The sequence below is a fragment of the Phaseolus vulgaris genome, chromosome 7 (genome assembly GCF_000499845.2).
Source record: "Phaseolus vulgaris cultivar G19833 chromosome 7, P. vulgaris v2.0, whole genome shotgun sequence".
NCBI classification, from domain to species: domain Eukaryota; kingdom Viridiplantae; phylum Streptophyta; class Magnoliopsida; order Fabales; family Fabaceae; genus Phaseolus; species Phaseolus vulgaris.
The window spans coordinates 3,888,508-3,910,046 of NC_023753.2; the positions used below are offsets into that span (position 1 = coordinate 3,888,508).

Here is a 21,539-nt window from a genome sequence, read left to right on the forward strand (position 1 = left end):
GATTTTTTATTCTTTTTGTGTGTGCATATACATATACATATATAATATTTTAATTTTTCTTTTTTCATTTTATTTTGGTAGTACAGAAGTTTAGGAATGGATGAGACATTTTGAAATAGTTAAACTTAAGTAACTTTTGTAGTAAATAATAAATATCTTAAAATCATATAACAATAAATTTTAACTGATTAAGATATTTGAATAGAAATTAAATTCTAATTTAGTTTTTTAATACACTGCCTATAATCTTTAGAAGGAATGCCATTTTTTGAACTTCACTTTTTGTTAGACTCATTTTTTATCTTTTACCTACTTTACCACTTTACCTACTCCTTTTTTGAACTCTTATATGAAGCGAGAGACAACTGGGAAGATCCCTTTCGTAAGAATATCATGGAAAGACGAAAGTGAGTATTAGATTCGCGTGTAAGCAAAGAAACTTGCGAATGTAGTATTCTGTGAGTTCACAACAATCAAACAAAGTTGATGAATATAATATAATTGCGACATATTAGTGCAATTGTATTAACTACTTATAATGGGCAATTCACGAAGTGTAATTTCATAAGCATCTTTTGAAACAGGTTTCAGATCTAGCTAGAGTTTTACAAGAGAGAATTTATAAACTTTGTTGTTATACATAAGGACAAGAAACCAATAATACGATACTATCCCAAGCTAATTATACATTAGGACAAGAAAATTCTTGGACACGTGTCCCTGGATATTTTTGCAACCTTGCGTTTTAGCCAATAGTCTTCACCTGAATTGATTGGAGAGCCATAGGAGAGGAACGTTTGGGAGCTATATCCGAGACCACTAGGACAACATCTCCTTGGCTGATCAATCCTTTGGATTCCATAAGTTGGACTGACTTTGAGATGTTAGATTCAGCATCATCTGATAAATCAACCAGAAGGGGTACAACCCCCCATCGCAGATTCAGAGCCATACGGGTACTTTCATCGTCGGTGAAGGCAAAGATGGGAGGATTTGGGCGGTTGCGTGATAGAAGTGATGCCATGTGTCCATGCTTTGTGTACACAAAGATGGCATCCACACCAAGGTTGTTGGCTGCAGAAGAAAAGGGTAATTTTTTATAATGGTTATTAGACTCTAACCACCACGCACAATTCATAATAGAATGAAGTGGCAAGAAGAAATATGAAGTACCCATTTCAACAGCACAATTGCATATTTGCTCAGTGATGCATTCTGGCAATGCTGCTCCAAGTTGGTGGTGGTTGAGAAGATTCTGTCTGTTCTCCTCCCGATTCCATGACTCCATTCTACTGCTAGTCATATCCAAGACTGCCAAAGCTTTACGTCCATATGACCCAATAGCTGATTCACCAGACAACATCAAAGCATCAGCATATTGTCGAACTGCTTCAGAAACATCTGCTACCTATTACATAAAAGCAAATATTTATGAGGTAAGAACAGAAATCCAATAGGGAAACTGGAAACATATAATCATAGAATGGAATTCTGTCCTAGTTTCCTAGTAACATTTACTCTCAATCTAAGATATTCAACCAAGTTTATAATATTCATCCTGGAAAAAAATTGATTTTACCTCGGCACGAGTTGGGGTTGGATACTCAACCATTGACTCAAGAAGTTGAGAAGCTACAATCACTGGCTTATTTAGTTGTCTGCATACGTAAATTATATCCTCTTGGACAGAAGGAATCTGTTCAAGTGGTATTTCGACCCCAAGATCACCCCGAGCCACCATGATTCCATCAGAAGCTCGAACTATTTCCTCAAGTTTATGAAGAGATTCTAAGCTTTCTATCTTTGCCAAAACTTTAATGGATCTGAAACAATCATATAACTTAGCTAAAATAACATTGAATTAAGTCCATAGAAGAAAATAATTTTGTAACTTAACAGGTTGAGTTGGTTAATTATCGAATAAATATGCTGTTAACAACAGTATTATCAGAGAGCAATGACAGAGAGGAAGCTGAACACTGAATTTAATAGCTCAACCTATGACTTCTTCAATCACAATATTGCAATTTAACCTAGGAAATAGTACTGAATACGCCCGCTTGAAGATGTAAATATGACACCACTAGGGTGCAAATGACTGGGTGTTACATGGCTATCTCCATCATAATGCAGCAGGACTTCAAAGGGAAATCGAAGAAAATCAAGTAGACATTGTGACACTGCAGTAGAATGATTGTGATACTTAACAGATTCCTAGCCACTGGCACGACATTTTGTACTAAAAAATAATATCAACATCCTTTTAGAGGAATTAACGGTTACATTATATTGCTAGAACCATATAACTATTCCTTTTTTAAGTCATGCTTCCTTACTTGGTTGACTTCGTAGAGAGGTAGTTCTTTAGATCCTGAACAGAATCAGCATGATTGACAAAGGATAAGGCAAAAAAATCTACACCCTCAGCTATACCAAGGTCAATGTCAGCCCAATCCTGTGGATGTAAACAATTCAAATTTAGGAGAGAAAAAACATATAAGGGAAAGATTTTCAATCCATAATTATAATTATTTCAAAGAAAAATACAAAAATAAAAAGAGGTCCAAACAGACAAACTCATTATTAGTTCTGGTAAATTATGAATACGATATGTTCAGTTAAGAAAAAGGTAGCTTCTCTGTATGCTGTCACTGAAACTTATACAAATAGTTATACAGACATTGTAAAACGGAAAGGTTTATTGCATTGTCTGAGAATTTAATAAAAATATTGTATTTATGGAAGTTGAAGAAACGTCAGTCTAACCAGTTCTTCCAGATTTTCTGAATGGGTTTTGAGGAGCAAAACTTGGGACTTTGGAAGGAACAATATAGGGTGCAGTTTTTTTCATCCATATATTGACAAATGTAAGCACTGATCCTTGAGGTAATATATCATTTCACCTTATTTACAAAAAATATTAAACATGAGTTTTGACAACAGTTGACACTGTTAGCCTAAGAATGCTTCCAGAAAATCAACGCCATACATGTAAAGAAGTAATTGCAGAATGCTAAATTTATCCTTCATGATGTTCATCAAATGAGCCCGGGAGAAAAAAATGGAATATGTATACCTTTGTTGATAGAGTGGGGAGCTTGTAATTCCTCCTCACAAGCTTTCCATCTCTCCAGAAACTAAATTTGGCTCCAGGAAGGAAAATACCAGCATCGATGCACTTACAATGCAAATCATTTCCTGTCTTTTCAATGACTTCAAAGCAAGCCATTCCACCATCAATAACAAGTTCATCACCCACTTCAATATCTGATAGACATCAACTTAGTTCAGTACTAACTTTAATGCATAAATTCATTGCGATAGAAAAGGAAGAGCTGTTTCTTCACTCTTTAAGCAAGACATCACCTTCAGAAAAACCTCTGTAGTTTGTCTGTACTGTGAATGGGCGAGAACCCTCAAAATGCTCAGCAGTAAAATGCCATATTGAACCTTCCTGAGATGGAAACAAAAACAATATAGAAAAAAGTGCATCTCTCCAAATTAGCTAACTTCAATAAGTGTGATCATTTAGGACAAGCTAGCACAAAAAAGCCTTTCACACAAAAATATAAACATATTCATTAATAATTTGGATTAATATCTAACTTAACCCCAAAAGACAGCTCACGAAGGGAAAGTTGCTCCATATCAACACACACTGTTTTTACCATATCACAACACAAGTCAAGGTGAGATCTCTAACACTCTCCCATTGAGTACCAGATAGTTTGCAAGGCTGAACATCTATGAATGATGCGAAAACAATCCAACGAGATGTGGTACTTGATACCCCCATTTATATGTACTACTTTTTAACATCTAACCATTGAATGTTAAATAAAGCAGAAACAGCATACCTCTACTTTAACCGAGGATGAGGCTCCATGATCAACAACATGAATCTGACTACCCTCGGTGTCAATCATCACAGAAACACAGAACCCTTTCTCCTCATTTAACTTCTTGATCTTCTTAATCACATCACGGTGCCACTCCCTGGTGCCATGGCACATGTTGAGCCTGGCAACACTCATACCTCCCAAGGCCAAATTCTCAAGTTCCTCCAAAGAGTTGCATGCAGGACCAACTGTACACACGAGCTTGGTCTTCCTCAACCCCGCAAACCCCTTTACCGTTATATCTCCCTCTGAAACCACATCCAATCCACAAGTCCCCTGCAAAGCCTTACTCCTTGATCCCTCCACTCCCACATCCAAAGCAGCCCGAACCTTAAAGTTAAACCTTTCATTGCCCTTCCATCTCCCTCTGTTGAACCGAAATCCGAGGCTAACGACTCGGCCGCCAAAAACCCGATTCTTGAAATCGAGTGGAGCGTTCCCAGCAGCACTCACTAGACTTAGATCGCTCGCTGAAGCAACCATTGACTTCAAAACCATTTTCAGAAGTAGAAGCTAATGGAAGCTTGTGCTGGTTTCAATATAGGTTTCAATGGAAATGTGGTATCAGAGACTTCAACTTTACCAGGGTTTATTTGAGGGTTTGAATTGAAAGGGTTTCTTTGTAGACTCCGTCTTTGTTCAGACTTTGGATTTTTGCTGCCAATAAGAGTAGGTTTTGGAGGTTGGCTTCATTCAATAAAAAAATATTATTTTAATCACAGAAAAATATATTTATTCTTCATTTTTAAATATTTTAACCATTTAATGACATTGCACTGAATTATTTTGAAATCCGTACGGTAATGATTACTCAATTCATCCCTTGACTTCGATATTTCCAACTAAGATAAAATAATTTAGCTTTCACTCTATTTTTTTTCTTTTTAACTTTCTCATTTCGCAATCTTAATTTAATATAAATTTACATGTTATTAATAACTTTATTTTAGATATTAATTATTTTATTATAACTATATTCTAAATGTTATTAATTTATTAAAAAATCAAATTGAAATTGAATTTTTCAAAATAATGATAATCTTATATAATAATATACTTTTAATATAAATTGATAAACCCAAATCCATCGATTTAATGTTTTAATTTGATCCACAATCGGACCGATTTTCATACTGCGACATACAGAATAACTAGTTATTTATGTTTTTATTTATATTTATCGATATATAAATGATTCTTTATTTTAATTTTTTTCTTATTTTATCTTTATAATAATATTTAATTTTATTATTATATTATTGTGTATTATATATTTTTTTATTTAAAAAAATATATATTAAGACAGTTATTAGAAGCAATTTTAAATGTAAAATAATTTTTTTTTAATTTAAATTTTTAAAATATATCTTATTTTCATCAATTTTCAAGAAATTGTTGTTTTCCAATTTTAATTTTTGAAATTTATCATAATTTTCTCTTTTACCGCAGTTTTTCACTCTATCTCTCTTTTTCCTATAATCTCTTGAAATCCAATAATAAGATTCTTATATTCTCTCTATCTTTCATACATACATAAATCTATATTTTATTTAAATAAATATAAATATATATATTATTATATAAGTAAAAAAAAATGCATATCGCGCTAATATTTATAATAAGTATTTGAAACACTTTACATTTAATTTTAAATTTTCATTATATCATTAGTCTCATTTTGTATTAACTTTTATTTACTTATATACCTCCTTTATTTGCTTCTGTAACATGTTGTATTTCTTATAAAATTTAAATTACCATTTTGGTTTAATTCAGAACTTTTTTATTCTTTGAAAATTTTTAATTTTTATATTTTTTAAATTAGTCAGTTATTATTCTTTCTGTTTAGAGTTATTTTATTTAATGGATTCAATATATTGACGATTAAAATTTATATGTTTATGACAGTTGTTAACTGTTAGTATGCTTTTAAATTAGGAATAGAGTTAATTTTAAATCAATATAAAATATTATACTAAATTTTAAAATGTAATAGATAAAAGAAAATCTAATTTAAAAGAGTGAATATTGAAAGGAAAAATTATCTTTTATAAAATACATTATCTTTTGTTTTATTTTTTTATATTTATTTATCACATGTGGGGTATTGAGCTTTTTTATTGTGTTTAGTAAGATACTTCTAATGATTAGGGTGTCATCATTGTGGTCAGAGTGGGAAATAGTCTCAGACACCAACTTTTATCTGGGGTCAAAAAAAGGACAGTAACTTTTTTTTACTGTTGTGGACTTTTATAACATGCTTTTAATTTTTTTGTGTGTAGTAAAATTCAATAAAGAAATTGTATATTAAAACATTAGAATATATTTGTTTATTAAAATATGGTTGATATATTTCTTTATAAAAACATGGCTGATACATTTTTGTATAAAATTATTTTCATTTTTTAAAATTATATTATATCGTAATATACAGTACTTTTTAGTTTATTTAAAAATATTATTAATATAAAGTTCCCTTTATTTATTTATATTATCAGTAAATACCTTAATATCATTTTTAAGCTTTTGTTTTTCTATTTAATTGTTGACTTATTTTTAAGATTAAATAATTTCATTGATTTATAATTTTAATTACATAGTTGTGTAATCATTTTAATTTCAACCTTTCTTTTCTTCTTTCCTCTTCTCCTTCTTTCTTTCTGTGGCTTTTACTTCTCTTTTCAATTTTAAATTTTATATCCTACCTTGTCTATGGCCTGAAAAAAAAAAATATCCATCTGATTGATTTTTAGAGTAGAATAAGTTTTTTTTTATAATCTCTTTTATCTTTAACAATCTTCCTAAGTTTTAGTAGTTGAGAATTTTTAATCTTTCAACTACTTTTATAACTTCTTTTAGTTTGTAATTTTGTTGTCATGGAGTTAAAAGTTTCTAGATGAGATTCTTGAAGTTATGATTCTTTGGTTTTTTTCTTCTATGATTTCAAGGAAATTTCAAGTAAAAAGGGTTAATCTATTTACTTTTAGTTGAGAATATGAGAACATATGGCACTGTTAATTGTTAAAAAGATAATTTGTACACTTGATAATGAAGTTAAATTGGTATTTGGTTAAATAACTTTTGGTTTGAAATGTTGTTATATTGGTCTTGAGTATAAGAAAATCAATTTGGGAAGTAGGTCAATTAGACATAATTAGACATGGTTATTGAAATGTTGGTGAGATTGAAGTAAAGAGTAGTATTTTGATAAAGGTTCAAGTGAATTAATAGTCTCATGTAATTTTGTTGATTTGGTTTAGTATATATTGGTTAATCTTAACATTGGTGTGTAACAAAACAAAACAAAATAATCATATATAATTAATAAAAAAAATTATTATAAATATAAAATAAAAATAGTCATCCTAATAATATATCGGTGTTAACTATTTCGCTTTAACAAAAATTAAAACAATATAGAAAATGTAAAAAAATATAAATTTCACTACAAGAAAATTATTGATAGAAATGAGACAAAAAAAATAGTTGGTTGCTATAATAATTAAAATAGATATTATTTTAGTTATTATAAAAATTATTAGTTTTTAAATTAATTTTTATTAATTATACGCAAAAGACTTCCGGGTCCAAACATATATTTCCTTTGTATTTAACAATTTCAAATAATATAAATAATTATAAGAGTATTAAAAAAGAAAAAAAAAACAATCGTCGAAATCATAACTTAAAAAATGTAGTGTGAAGATTACCCTAGAGAGAAAATATGATCTGTGAAGGTATATTATCAAGAGAAAACCAATGCGTGGATAATAAAAACAACAATTAAGCATCAAAATTTAACATAAAAATATGTTATACCTGACAAAAAAAAGAAGAGAGACGAGAATTAATCAGTGTACTCAATAGAAACACACTTACATCATTAAATTGAAAATTGTAAAAACTTCAAAATTTAACACGTTGTTAATCCTAAAAGCACAAATGAAGAAACAAATTTACAATACATGAAAGTGGTAAGGAATGAATTAATATGTTTTGTTGGATTTCGGAATTAATATGTTTTGACGAGGATGATAGTAGAAAGGGAAGAAAGAAAACGAAAAACTATGTTATTTGTGCGAAAGAATGTAGATTGAAAGTAATTAGATTGATAAAAAAAATTATAAATAATATGATTGATGTAGTTAAAATATAAAAAATATTATATAATTGATAGATTTATTATACATCTTAATTAAAATAAAAAAAAATAATTTTGAATGATTTTATTCAAATAAAGAAGATTTGTTCTTAATTTTAATATTAAAATGTTATTAAATTTGTCAGAAAATAATCATTGAATTGAAGTGATTAATTTTGTAAATTTTGTTAAGTTTTAATTTTTCATAAATTAATTTTTTATTAAAAATTATAGTTTTATTGTGTATTTAAATTTTTATATTTTCCAATTCAATGTTTATGGATTAATTTGTTCGATAATCTAGGTAATGTAACACCCCATAATTTACATATAACTATTACAATAAAAGTTCTACCAATTTCTATACAAACTTGGAGTTTTTCAAAACATTCCTAATACATGATTAGGATTTATAGAAATACAAATATTTACATATCCACAGCTCAAAATAAAACTCTGTAACCTCTAAGGCTCTCCTGCACCTGTATGGTCATCTGCTCGTGTACATAGTACAGTCATCGCAGTTCAAACACAGCAAGAAAAGCAAGGGTAAGCTACTGAAAATAGAATTTTATAATATACACACTTAAATCCAAAGAGAAAACCAAGTTACATGATCAATTTCTCAAATTACACAATCTTCTTCAAATCCCAACATTAAAACAATCACATAGATCTCACATGGATCTACACATCCAGAATATTCAACAAACAACGTCTTCCGGAAGACCCGTATTAAGTAAGTCCTACCAGAGACTAACACCTGATCCAAAGATTACCAGCGAATCCAACAGAAAGGATCAGGGTAAGTTCAATACAACCCAAGCCGTGCATCTCATATGTCACGGTGTGCATGAACTCCCCCATCAGCTTCTCACCACCTGATATCTTAGTCTATGTGACTTAGATCATCAGTGAAGCTCGGAGATCTCTGTTACCACATAGGCATCAATACTTAATACACAGCAAACATCAGTCCATACATTATCCCAAATGCATGAATTCAATTCCATACCATCCCGTCATACAATATCATTCCAAACACGATCCACAACATTCAAAAACGTAATTAAAATAAAAAAAACAACACTTAAATATTAAACAATTAAAATATAATATTTTTACAAATTTAAATAATATATAAACAAACAACCCAATATATATAACACACAACATCCCTGCAAGAAAAATTGAATATTGGGACCACGTCCCTTCCGCATTCAGATCTTCTATCCTAGAGTGCTATAAAAAATTAAATTTAGCTTCCCTTACCTCAATTGCTTGCTTTCCAAGCAACTTTTAGAATTTTATTCCCCACCGTTTGGATAAGCTTCAAGGTTTACGGGCCTAATGCAAATTATCCAAACAGAACAAAATTTCAGTATATAATAGAATAAGTTGAGAGGATTAAACTTCTCAACTGACCCCACAAAGATTGATGACTAAATCCTAAGGAAAAACAGAGAACAAAGGATATTTAGAGTAAAAATGAACTTACTCTGTTTGAAAATCTGATCGGGTAGAAATGTTCCTTAACTCCTCTGCTACAGCGTTGTATGATCAGATTCTAAAATAGATGAAGATTGGGAGAGAAATTAAGAGAGAGGGAGAGAAGAGAATTGGAGAGAGTGAGAGAAAGTGGTTTGGAAGAATGAAGAAGAAAGTGATAGTGGGCACACTGTTTTTGCTTTTTATAAAAAAAGTGTCGTTACATTATCTCCAACTACAAAAATTTTCGTCCTCGAAAATGAACTTACCAAGAAGGAGATTAGGGTATGATGCTCGTATCACCTCTTCAATTTCCCAAGTGGAATCTCCAGAGGTGAGGTCCCACAATACTTTCACCATGGGAATACTTCTTCCACGAAGTTGTTTCACTTGTGAATCTAAAATTTTGATTGGCTTCACTTCAAATGACAAATTTTCTTTGACCTGAATGGAATCAGACTCTAGAATGTGGCTAGGATCAGGTACATACTTTCGTAGCTGGGATACATGGAAAATATTGTGAATGTTAGCTAAAGGAGGAGGCAAAGCAATTTCATAAGCCACAGGGCCTATTCTCCTGAGAATTTGATAAGGTCCTATGAACTTAGGAGTCAATTTCTTGGATTTGAGTGCTCTTCCTACACCAGTGAACGGTGTAACTCTCAAAAAGACATGCTCACCCGCAGAGAATTCTAAAGGTCTTCTTCTTTGATCTGCATAAGATTTTTGCCTGCTGAGAGATGTTTTCAATCTTTCCTGAATCATTTTGACTTTCTCATTGGTTTGTTGTATTAATTCTGGTCCAATTAACACACTCTCACCATCCTGAAACCAGCACAGAGGTGTCCTACACTTTCTTCCGTACAATGCCTCGAAAGGAGCCATTCCTATGCTAGCTTGGTAACTGTTATTGTAAGTGAACTCTACCAATGGTAGAATTTCATCCCAACTGCCCAAATGATCTAACACACAAGTCCTAAGCAAATCTTCTAAGGACTGGATAGTTCTCTCTGATTGTCCATCAGTTTGAGGATGGTATGCTGAACTAAGTCTGAGTTTAGTTCCCAAAGCTTCTTGAAGTGTTTGTCAGAATCTGGAGGTGAATCTAGGATCTCTATCTGAAACTATGTTGGAGGGTACACCATGCAATCTGACTATTTCATCTATGTAAATTTGGGCCAACTTTCGCATAGAGATTCTCAAGTCTATAGGTAGGAAGTGTGCCGTCTTTGTCAACCTGTCCACTATGACCCAAACAGAGTCATGCTTCCTCAAAGTACGTGGTAAGTGGGTAACAAAATCCATTGAGATACTATCCCACTTTCACACTGGAATGTCTAACTGAGTTAACATGCCTCCAGGTCGTTGATGTTCAATCTTTGATTTCTGACAAGTCAAGCAAGCAGCTACAAACTTGGCCACATCATTCTTCATGCCATGCCACCAATAAGACTTCTTGAGATCTTGATACATCTTGGTCATCCCTGGGTGTAAACTGAGTTTGCTTTTATGACCTTCAGATAACATTGTTTGCTTTAGTTCATTATCCTCTGGTATACATATTCTATTTTTGAATCTCAAAATACCATCCACTCCTAAAGAGAAGTCTTTAGCTTTGTCAGTATTTAATAAGCCCATGAAGTTCTTCAATTTTGAATCTTCCAACTGCTTCTCCTTCACCTTCTCCAGAAATTCATTAGTTATAACAAGTGTATTACAACTAATGCAATTTGAATACATGGAAACCTCCAAATTCATACTCCTGAAATCTTCAATCAATGCTAGCTCTCTAATCATAAGCGACGACATTTGTATCTTTTTACGACTCAACGCATCTGCAACAACATTTGCCTTCCCAGGATGATATATTAACTGGAAATCATAGTCTTTTAAAAATTCAATCCATCTCCTCTGCCTCATATTTAACTCCTTCTGATCAAACAAATACTTCAAGCTTTTATGATCACTGAACACATTAAAACTAACTCCGTAAAGAAAATGTCTCCATATTTTTAAAGCAAAGACAACTGCTGCCAATTCTAGATCATGAGTTGGATAATTTCTTTCATGCACCTTTAACTGACGAGAAGCGTAGGCAACAACTTTCTTATTTTGCATCAAAACACAACCCAATCCCTGATAGGAAGCATCACAGAAAACTTCAAAAGACTGATTGGTATCAGGGATTGTCAATATAGGAGCATTAGTCAACCTTCTTTTCAACTCTTCAAAGCTTTTCTCACATTGTTCAGTCCATGCAAAAGGATGATCCTTTCTAGTCAATTGGGTCAAAGGAGCCACTATTTTAGAAAAACCTTCTATAAATCTCCTGTAATATCCTGCTAACCCGACAAAGCTTCTAATTTCAGTAACTGTTTTAGGACGTTCCCACTGAAGTACAACCTCCACTTTAGAAGGATCTACTGATATCCCCTGTGCAGAGATGACATGTCCTAAAAATTGTATTTCTGACATCCAGAAGTCACATTTTGAAAGTTTAGCATATAACTGTTTTTCTCTCAAAATGTTCAGGACGGTTCTAAGATGTTCTGCATGTTCTTCCCTTGTACGAGAATAGATCAAAATATCATCTATGAACACTACCACAAACTTATCAAGAAAAGGTCTGAATATCCGATTCATATAATCCATGAAAATAGCTGGAGCATTAGTCACCCCAAATGGCATAACCAGAAATTCATAGTGACTATACCTTGATCTAAAAGCAGTCTTCTGAACATCTTCCGCTTTCACTGAAATTTGGTGATAACCTGAGCGCAGATCTATCTTAGAAAAGACAACTGCCCCATGCAACTGATCCATCAAGTCATCAATTCTAGGAAGAGGATATTTATTCTTTATTGTTAACTTGTTTAATTGTCTGTAATCTATGCATAGACGTGACGAACCATCTTTCTTCTTCACTAATAGCACTGGAGCTCCCCATGGAGAAACACTAGGTCGAATGAATTGCTTCTCCAATAAGTCTTATAGTTGTTTCTTCAATTCACCTAACTCCGCTGGTGCCATCCGATATGGAGAAATTGACACAGGGCCTGCTCCGGGAATCAAGTCTATTGCAAACTCTATCTCTCTTTTAGGTGGAAGTCCAGGAATCTCATCAGGAAATACATCCATAAACTCCTGAACTACAAACATATCTTTTTGTACTTTATCAGTAACTATAGAACAAGCCAAGAGCATAAAACATTCTGCACCTTCTCGTATCTCTCTCTCAAACTGATGAGCTGAGATAACCTGCATTCCTTCTAATTTAGGGAAAATTAACTTCTTCCGACCACAATCTATAAGGATATGATTAGCAGACAACCAATCCATTCCCAAGATAACCTCCAAATCTTTTAGAGGTATACAAATCATGTTGATCTTGTATCTCTGCCCATCTATAATTACTGGACACTCAGCACACATGGAAGAAGTTACTATAATACCTTCTGTTGGTGTAGATACCACCAACTCAAATTCTAATTCTCGGACTGGCAACTTAAGCTTCTTAGCACAATCAAAAGATATAAAAGAATGGGTTGCCCCAGAGTCAAACAATACAGATAATTGTGTTCCAAGGATAGAACAAATACCTCTAACAAGGCTATCAGACTGTGAAGCTTCAGCTCCACTAATAGCAAAAACTCTGCCAGCAGCTTTGGGTTTTTGATTACTATTTTGTTGTACTTGCTGCACTCCGCCAGAATTTGGAGCTCCCAATTGGACACGACAATCTTTTGTTGCATGACCATACCTGTGACATCTATCACATGTCACATTTGACACTGGATGAGGGCAAAATCTAACAACATGTGGCCCACCGCATCTAAAACATCTGAAACTAGGTGGTGATTGAGAACTGGGTCTTCCACTGCTATAAGATTGAGGTTTGAAATAAGGTTTCTTTCTATCTTCATATTTAGGCATGCTTTTAAAAGGTCCTCCCACTTGAGGCTTAACAAGTCTGCTACTATTTTTCAAACTCTCCACTACTTTTGCTTTCTCCAATAGAGCAGGGAAATCTCTAATGGACATAGGAATCACCACTTCTTTAAGTTCTTGTTTCAACCCAAACTCAAATTTTCTACATCTCCAAGCCTCAGTCATGGTCTGGGTGTAGAATCTAGCTAGGTGTTTGAACCTAGTAGCATATTCAGTGACTGAAAGATTTCCTTGTTCCAGCTGCATGAATTCAATTTCTTTTGCATACCTGACACTATCAGGAAAATACTCCTCTAGGAATCTTACTTTGAAGTTCTCCCAAGTAGCATCTTCACCTTTGTCTTCCATCATTTGCTTCATGCCTATCCACCAGAATTCAGCTTCTTCAGTTAGTACATAAATGGCATAGGATAACTTTCTCTCTTCAGGGCATTGAGTAGCTTCAAAGATTCTTTCTATGTCTCTCACCCACTGGTCTGCTCCATCTGGATTTACCTTGCCATTAAATTTGGGTGGATTGTGTCTCAGAAAATCCTCCATACTAAAGGTATGGGGTTGTTGATGAAGCTGAGATGCTTCTGCTGCTAATCTAGCTGTTTCTAATTGATGAAGGGCGGCCTGATGCTGTTGTGCCATAGTAGCACTCTGTTGTTGCAAGGCTGTTGCCATCATCTCTATTGCCCGAGCTAAGTTAGGCATATCTACTGATGGAGGAGGAGTAGGTGGTCTACGTGCCATCTACTAAGCACATAAAGAATTGGATTAGAAATTACTAAAAATTTTCAACTACATCTTTAAGACAAATTAGCTTCAAAGAAATAATCATACAAAACAAGTAAAAACCAATCAAAACTTATCCCTAAAATGTACTCTAGCTACTTAGAATTAAGATAGAAAATAATCTTGATCTAGTCATGAGTGTGCACCCTCACCACTCTATCAAGATTCTTTTCATTCTTAATACTTTCATCTTTATTCATAACAATTAACTTGACTCGAACACAACAAGATTTCAAGAAAAACAACTTTGTCAAACATCTTATTAGAAACTTTTAACTAAGTCTTGAGGCTAGACGTAACCAAAAATCTACACGCAGAAGAAACAAAATAAACCCACTACCCTCAGGTTATCCTAAGGATGAACCGCTCTGATACCATTAAATGTAACACCCCATAATTTACATATAACTATTACAATAAAAGTTCTACCAATTTCTATACAAACTTGGAGTTTTTCAAAACATTCCTAATACATGATTAGGATTTATAGAAATACAAATATTTACATATCCACAGCTCAAAATAAAACTCTGTAACCTCTAAGGCTCTCCTGCACCTGTATGGTCATCTGCTCGTGTACATAGTACAGTCATCGCAGTTCAAACACAGCAAGAAAAGCAAGGGTAAGCTACTGAAAATAGAATTTTATAATATACACACTTAAATCCAAAGAGAAAACCAAGTTACATGATCAATTTCTCAAATTACACAATCTTCTTCAAATCCCAACATTAAAACAATCACATAGATCTCACATGGATCTACACATCCAGAATATTCAACAAACAACGTCTTCCGGAAGACCCGTATTAAGTAAGTCCTACCAGAGACTAACACCTGATCCAAAGATTACCAGCGAATCCAACAGAAAGGATCAGGGTAAGTTCAATACAACCCAAGCCGTGCATCTCATATGTCACGGTGTGCATGAACTCCCCCATCAGCTTCTCACCACCTGATATCTTAGTCTATGTGACTTAGATCATCAGTGAAGCTCGGAGATCTCTGTTACCACATAGGCATCAATACTTAATACACAGCAAACATCAGTCCATACATTATCCCAAATGCATGAATTCAATTCCATACCATCCCGTCATACAATATCATTCCAAACACGATCCACAACATTCAAAAACGTAATTAAAATAAAAAAAACAACACTTAAATATTAAACAATTAAAATATAATATTTTTACAAATTTAAATAATATATAAACAAACAACCCAATATATATAACACACAACATCCCTGCAAGAAAAATTGAATATTGGGACCACGTCCCTTCCGCATTCAGATCTTCTATCCTAGAGTGCTATAAAAAATTAAATTTAGCTTCCCTTACCTCAATTGCTTGCTTTCCAAGCAACTTTTAGAATTTTATTCCCCACCGTTTGGATAAGCTTCAAGGTTTACGGGCCTAATGCAAATTATCCAAACAGAACAAAATTTCAGTATATAATAGAATAAGTTGAGAGGATTAAACTTCTCAACTGACCCCACAAAGATTGATGACTAAATCCTAAGGAAAAACAGAGAACAAAGGATATTTAGAGTAAAAATGAACTTACTCTGTTTGAAAATCTGATCGGGTAGAAATGTTCCTTAACTCCTCTGCTACAGCGTGGTATGATCAGATTCTAAAATAGATGAAGATTGGGAGAGAAATTAAGAGAGAGGGAGAGAAGAGAATTGGAGAGAGAGAGAAAGTGGTTTGGAAGAATGAAGAAGAAAGTGATAGTGGGCACACTGTTTTTGCTTTTTATAAAAAAAGTGTCGTAACATCATTATTGATTTACATCATCCATAATTATGTGTCTTTATAAAAAATACTTAATTAAATATTAAATTTTATAAATTTGAATATTTTCCACTAAGTTACTCATATTTTTCGTGAAAAAGATGCGTGTGTGGATAAACTGGTTAATTTATGATTTATTCATATAGATTAATTTTATTGGTATAATAGGCTTCTATCTAGTTTATTCTTAGAATTCTTTATAAATAAGTATAGTCTACATATGTATCGTTTTTTTTAACATATGTATTTTGGTTTAATCCTTCCATATTTATATATATATATATATATTTATTTATTTTTATAAATGATTGTTGTGACTTGATATGCCTATCATGAAAACTTTATATATATATATAAAAAACCTAAGTGAGAAGAAGATTTTTCAACCAACTTATTTAACATATCAATATAATAAAACTTATTTTACAAGTAAATTGAAATTAATATATAAATCATAGGTATAAGATAAAAAATGTGATATGTAACTTAGCGAGAGTTATATATAAATTAATAAAATAAAAGGAGACATTTAAAAGTGTCTTAACCATTATACATAAGTCTCTCCTAATTTAAGAATTTATCAGTTCAAAACAAATTAAATGAAACAACACTTAACTCAAAAATCTTAAACTAAAAGAATAATGATTCTCCAAGTTCAACACTAACAAAACTGATATGCAAAGTTGTTCTGGACAGACTAATAGACTACCTAAATCCAAAACATTTAAGGTAGTAAAAAACAAGTGTGCTCTTAACTTAATTTGTGATTTGTCTATCTGTGAGGTTTTACCTAGTATACATGAAGTCAGTCTTAACTGCATGTCTATCGTTATGATTCTTTCTTTACTATCTGGTTAATGCTAATTAATTCAAATATATATCCCATGATATTTTTTTTACATTATTCATTTACATTGGCTTCCTACTCAAACCAACAAAGATCGGTCTAAGAGCCATAACCCAAGAAAAGTTATTTAGGGGTAAAGAGCTCAAATTGCCTCTGCATCCTATATAGGATCAAGTTCTAAAAACCTGTGCTGCAGCCATGTACCAAGTGCTGTCCATTTGGCTATCCATTGCCGCAACATTGATGCAGATGGTTAGCTCAGCTCTAGTAACCATGCGAAAGGAATTGCTGTGATTAAAAAGATACATAATGCATATGATATATTACAGAGTATTATGAAGCTTTAATTTCACAAACCAAATGGTTGACGATTTCAAACTTTATGTCATGCTCCCTTCATAAAAGACACATTAATTCGCCTACACTAATTCTACCTATCAATTAATATTCAATAACTTGGATTAGCAACATGCCGAGTTTCAAATTATATCTTCCCAGAAATGACGATCTAACCGTCTTAAAAAAACTATTTTCCACTATCAATATTGCAGATTTTGTCACGCTCAATCACTCTTGTATTTATTATTATATTTGTCAAATTATTAGCTATAATTTTCATAACAACCGAAACCATGATGGTAAATAAAGTAATTATAAATTATGATATCTATTAGAGGTATAATATGATTAAAGATAAAAACTAATTTAGTATACAAGTAAGGATAATTTTTATCCTCAAAAGTTAATTTTGTAAAAAAAATAAAAATTAAAACTTCACTTTATAATACGAGTATCCAAATCTATTTTAATGAAATTTATTCAATTTATAGTGTTACTCATTATTAAATAATTCATAAAATATTAATCTCACACATAAAATTTGAAAAAATATTTTAAAATTTGACTAAAAATAAAATTAATTTATAATATATAAATAGAGATAATTCTCCACTTATAAATCAATTTTATAAGTATAAATTAAACTTATTTCTTAATGTACCGGTATGACCGATCGACATGATGACGTGACCCGGTCACATTGATCGAGATACACGCTGACGTGGTTCGGTCTCCCTGATCGAGCTGGTCGAGACAACACACAGAATCAGACCGACCGACACATATACAATTAACGCTCAAACCAAGGTAAGTGAAGCTAAACTACCATTAATAATCAGGTAATGCAACCATAAGTGTGATCCATTCCACTAATCAGGCCTAATGAGACAAGCCCATTAAAATAATATAAATAGCACACATTCCAAGGAACAAGGTACGTCATTTATTACTGTGCACCTATCTGAGTGTCGATCACCCACTTTATTGACTTGAGCGTCGGAGCGCTTTCTGCAGGTACCTCCCCCATTTGGCATTCACCGAGATTGAGAGACGAAAGAGAAGCACGAAGGCGAGAAGAATCTCAGTGAAACCCTAGCAACCTGTCTGACCGAATAAAGAAGACGAAGACTTCAATAGTTCTATAAGTCTCATCTCCGAACACTTAATAATATAAGATGATTTCACTTAAAAGAAAATTACTATTTCATCAAATTGGAGTCATGAAAATTTGCAATTATTTTGATATGTTGGTTTACTTTCCACACTAATTTGGTCAATGGGAAAAGGGTATATGTATAATATTTGTTTTTGTGATAGATTATAGAAATATTCTAGATTTGTTTATGCGGATAATTTGGTGGGAATTAGATAGAATCCAATGCCCCAATATGATGATGAGATACGATTCACGGCATCTGAAAGCAACAGAAACGACAAGGTGTAATTAGGAAGAGCAGGTTCAAAAAAATGTTTGTGGAGTGCAGCTCCTTGGACTAGTGTAAGGTCATGAGAGATTTAAGGTGATCCAAAAGCCAGAGTTTTAATTGGCTCAACTGCACTGATGTCACATGCCATGCAAAAGGTTTGGTATAATACTATTTTTAACCATCAAAATAAAGTGGATCACGGAAATTTAAGGAAAAAGAATATGCTAATTAAGTCAACTTCCAAATACAACAACTTGGAGCATGTGAGGAATATGGTTCACGTTGCTGTTGCATCTTTCACTTATCAAGAACAACTAACACTTCTTATGACACACCTATTTTACCATGTGTAAAAGGCTAAGATCGTGTTTGGACGGAAGAAAATAAAAAATATTAAAAAACAAGTTTAAAGTTTAATTTATCTTTATAAATTTTAAGAATTAGATTTTAAGCCTAACTCAATTTTATAAATTTGGTTTATGAGATTTGCACTTATTTATTTTTATCTCTAGTCGAGGTGGGATCTCTAACACACTCTCACGTTGAGACCTGACCTGTCAACTAGTGCGTGTGATTATATATATCTATGGATGATCCGATAGTGGTTAACTTGATAAAACCAATAAACTCTCGCTAGGATAAAATTTAAATGACTCTTATATCATCTTTAAGAATGTGAATTTTATGCCTAACACAATTTTATAAATGACTTATAAGATGATGTTTACACTCACTTATATACTTTTGAGATGTCACTAATTATCTCTAGTCAAGATCTCTAATTTTATAATATTCTCCACTTATTTACCTTTCCTTTATATGGTATTCCATCACATTTCTTTTAAGAAATCTTATTAAAATATATTTGGATACCATATTAAAAAATAATTTAAATTATTTTTACAAAATCAGTTTACAAATGATGATTATTTTAATTTATCTAATTTATAATTTATGTAAGATCTTAAAAAAATAAAATAAAAATATTTTTTTTATCTCGTTAAGAGTTTTGTGTATACATTAAAAAAAATGGACTTCCATATTCAGAATCAAAGTAACTTGTTATCAATTATATTTTATGACCTTATATACTCTTTTTTTGCCATGCCAAAACTTCTATCATTTTGAGTATTAGAATCGATTTTATGTCCCTTTCGAGATGATTGGAGAGAACTTTGAAAATTATTGTGGTTAGGTCAGGCAACACTTAGCTCAAACCATAGGTGAAGTTGAAAACATACAATCGAGAAGATTGCAAATCTCTAGTCATGCCCTAATTGATCGAGATTGGTTTTAAAAATAAAATAAATTAGAAAAGGATATCAGTGTCAATGTTTCAATGAATTGATTTGATGTTGAGCCATATGCTTTGAAATCCCTGTTAAATTAGATGGTTTAAAGTTATAAATTTTACTTCCCACCTACATAATTCAAATGTCAAGTTGGGTATATTTCTAATATCTTCTGCAAATATACTTATTGATATATAAAAAATAGCATTAACTTGACCTTGGAAGCACATGCTGCTTAAAACTTTCACTTTCACTTTGTTAATGATTAACTTATAAAGGCAGTTATGTTATAACAGTCCTGTTTAACTTAAATCAGAATATTCATATCTCGTTGGAATCCCATAGTAAATGTTCTCGTTGCTAAAGTTTAGTTGTTCGAGTTCTTAAACTGCTTCACAATAGAAAATATTTAACATCATAAATATGAGTTGTGTACATAATTATTTTTGTCTTGTTGAGTTTTGTAAAGTCATGGACATGATCTCATGATTAACAATTTATAAGTCGTTTTTTTGACTTATAACACAAATCAAGGGATCTTAATCCATTAACACGTAGATAGGTTGTTCATTGACTCTCCCTTCCATCAGTCAGTCCCTATAGAAAAGAGATAGAAAGTCTTTTCAAGGGGATCAGCTCATATTTTTCTATTTTTTAAGAATTTATTTAATTGTTATTTAATTAAGACATAATCATGATTAAAGGTAGAGATGTTAGAATTCAGTCCATATATATACACCCTACAGAAAGGATAATCTAATACACACTGGTAAAGGGTATACTTATCCTTCACTACCTTGGATGTTCTAGGTAGGAGATCGTCTATGCTCTTGCCTATAAGAGGTTTTAAACTGCATTGTTATGTGAAAAGAAAAATCTAAATGTGTATGTTGATTATGAAGTTATTGTGTACAATGGAAAAAAACTTTCACTAATAAATAAGACAAATCCTCCCCCCACCTCGTCATGCATATCCATGTTAATTGTGAAAAATCGGTCTTAAAATTTTTAAATAAGAACCATCACCTCATCTTTTTAAATAACATTAGTTGTATCCTTCACCTTCTATTATAAAACAGAACAAAGATGAACAAAGAGAAAAGGAAGGCAAAATATATGAGAAAGAATATTTCTTCTATTTTATTTTCTTTACTTATATCAAAGCAAAGAGTCTGAATATATACCCGTAGTACATTCATTCTAGGTTTAGTAAAAGAGACATAATGTAACATAAAAGCCAATAAAAGCTAGAATAAGAAAAAACAAATTAAAGACTAGACATAAGTACAAAATGAAACAGTTAAGAGTTAGAAAAGACAACATTAATATTAGTTTTATTCTATAAGTCTTGTATCCATATCTTTTGTTACCTTCATACTTCTCTTTCACCCGCAACACTTCCATTGTTCTCCAACCTTAACATTCCCATGTATAAAGATATTTTTTTTAGTTTTGTGGTTTCAAAAAATTAGAAAAAAACGAACGAAAACACAGTCACCACTAGTAAAAACACCACAAAACTTAACTCAACTACCAACGTTTGACACCAATCACTACAAACAACCACTATCATTTG

At 32.0% G+C, this 21,539-nt stretch overlaps 1 protein-coding gene and 1 long non-coding RNA gene across 2 annotated transcripts; both read right to left on the reverse strand.

Moving 5' to 3' along the window:
- Positions 1-546: 546 nt before the first annotated feature.
- LOC137827911 (pyruvate kinase isozyme A, chloroplastic-like) lies at positions 547-4,605 on the reverse strand. The gene is made up of 7 exons (XM_068634286.1): positions 3,858-4,605; positions 3,367-3,454; positions 3,077-3,267; positions 2,337-2,455; positions 1,580-1,823; positions 1,174-1,408; positions 547-1,074 (listed from the first exon to the last, which is right to left on the reverse strand). Exons 1-7 carry the CDS (start codon positions 4,395-4,397, stop codon positions 746-748), a joined length of 1,746 nt encoding a protein of 581 aa, XP_068490387.1. The 5' UTR covers positions 4,398-4,605; the 3' UTR covers positions 547-745.
- A 10,034-nt stretch (positions 4,606-14,639) lies between these two features.
- LOC137828397 (uncharacterized) lies at positions 14,640-15,991 on the reverse strand. The gene is made up of 3 exons (XR_011083867.1): positions 15,829-15,991; positions 15,603-15,677; positions 14,640-14,824 (listed from the first exon to the last, which is right to left on the reverse strand). It is a non-coding gene; the product is annotated as an uncharacterized lncRNA (long non-coding RNA).
- Positions 15,992-21,539: the final 5,548 nt, after the last annotated feature.

Excerpts from the sequence above, each read along its gene's own strand:
- LOC137827911 (XM_068634286.1), bottom strand. The coding sequence starts at position 4,397 with ATGGTTTTGAAGTCAATGGTTGCTTCAGCGAGCGATCTAAGTCTAGTG. Across the intron at positions 1,409-1,579 it reads CAACCCCAACTCGTGCCGAG|GTAGCAGATGTTTCTGAAGC; the intron begins GTAAAATCAATT and ends TTTATGTAATAG. Across the intron at positions 1,075-1,173 it reads CAATTGTGCTGTTGAAATGG|CCAACAACCTTGGTGTGGAT; the intron begins GTACTTCATATT and ends TTTCTTCTGCAG.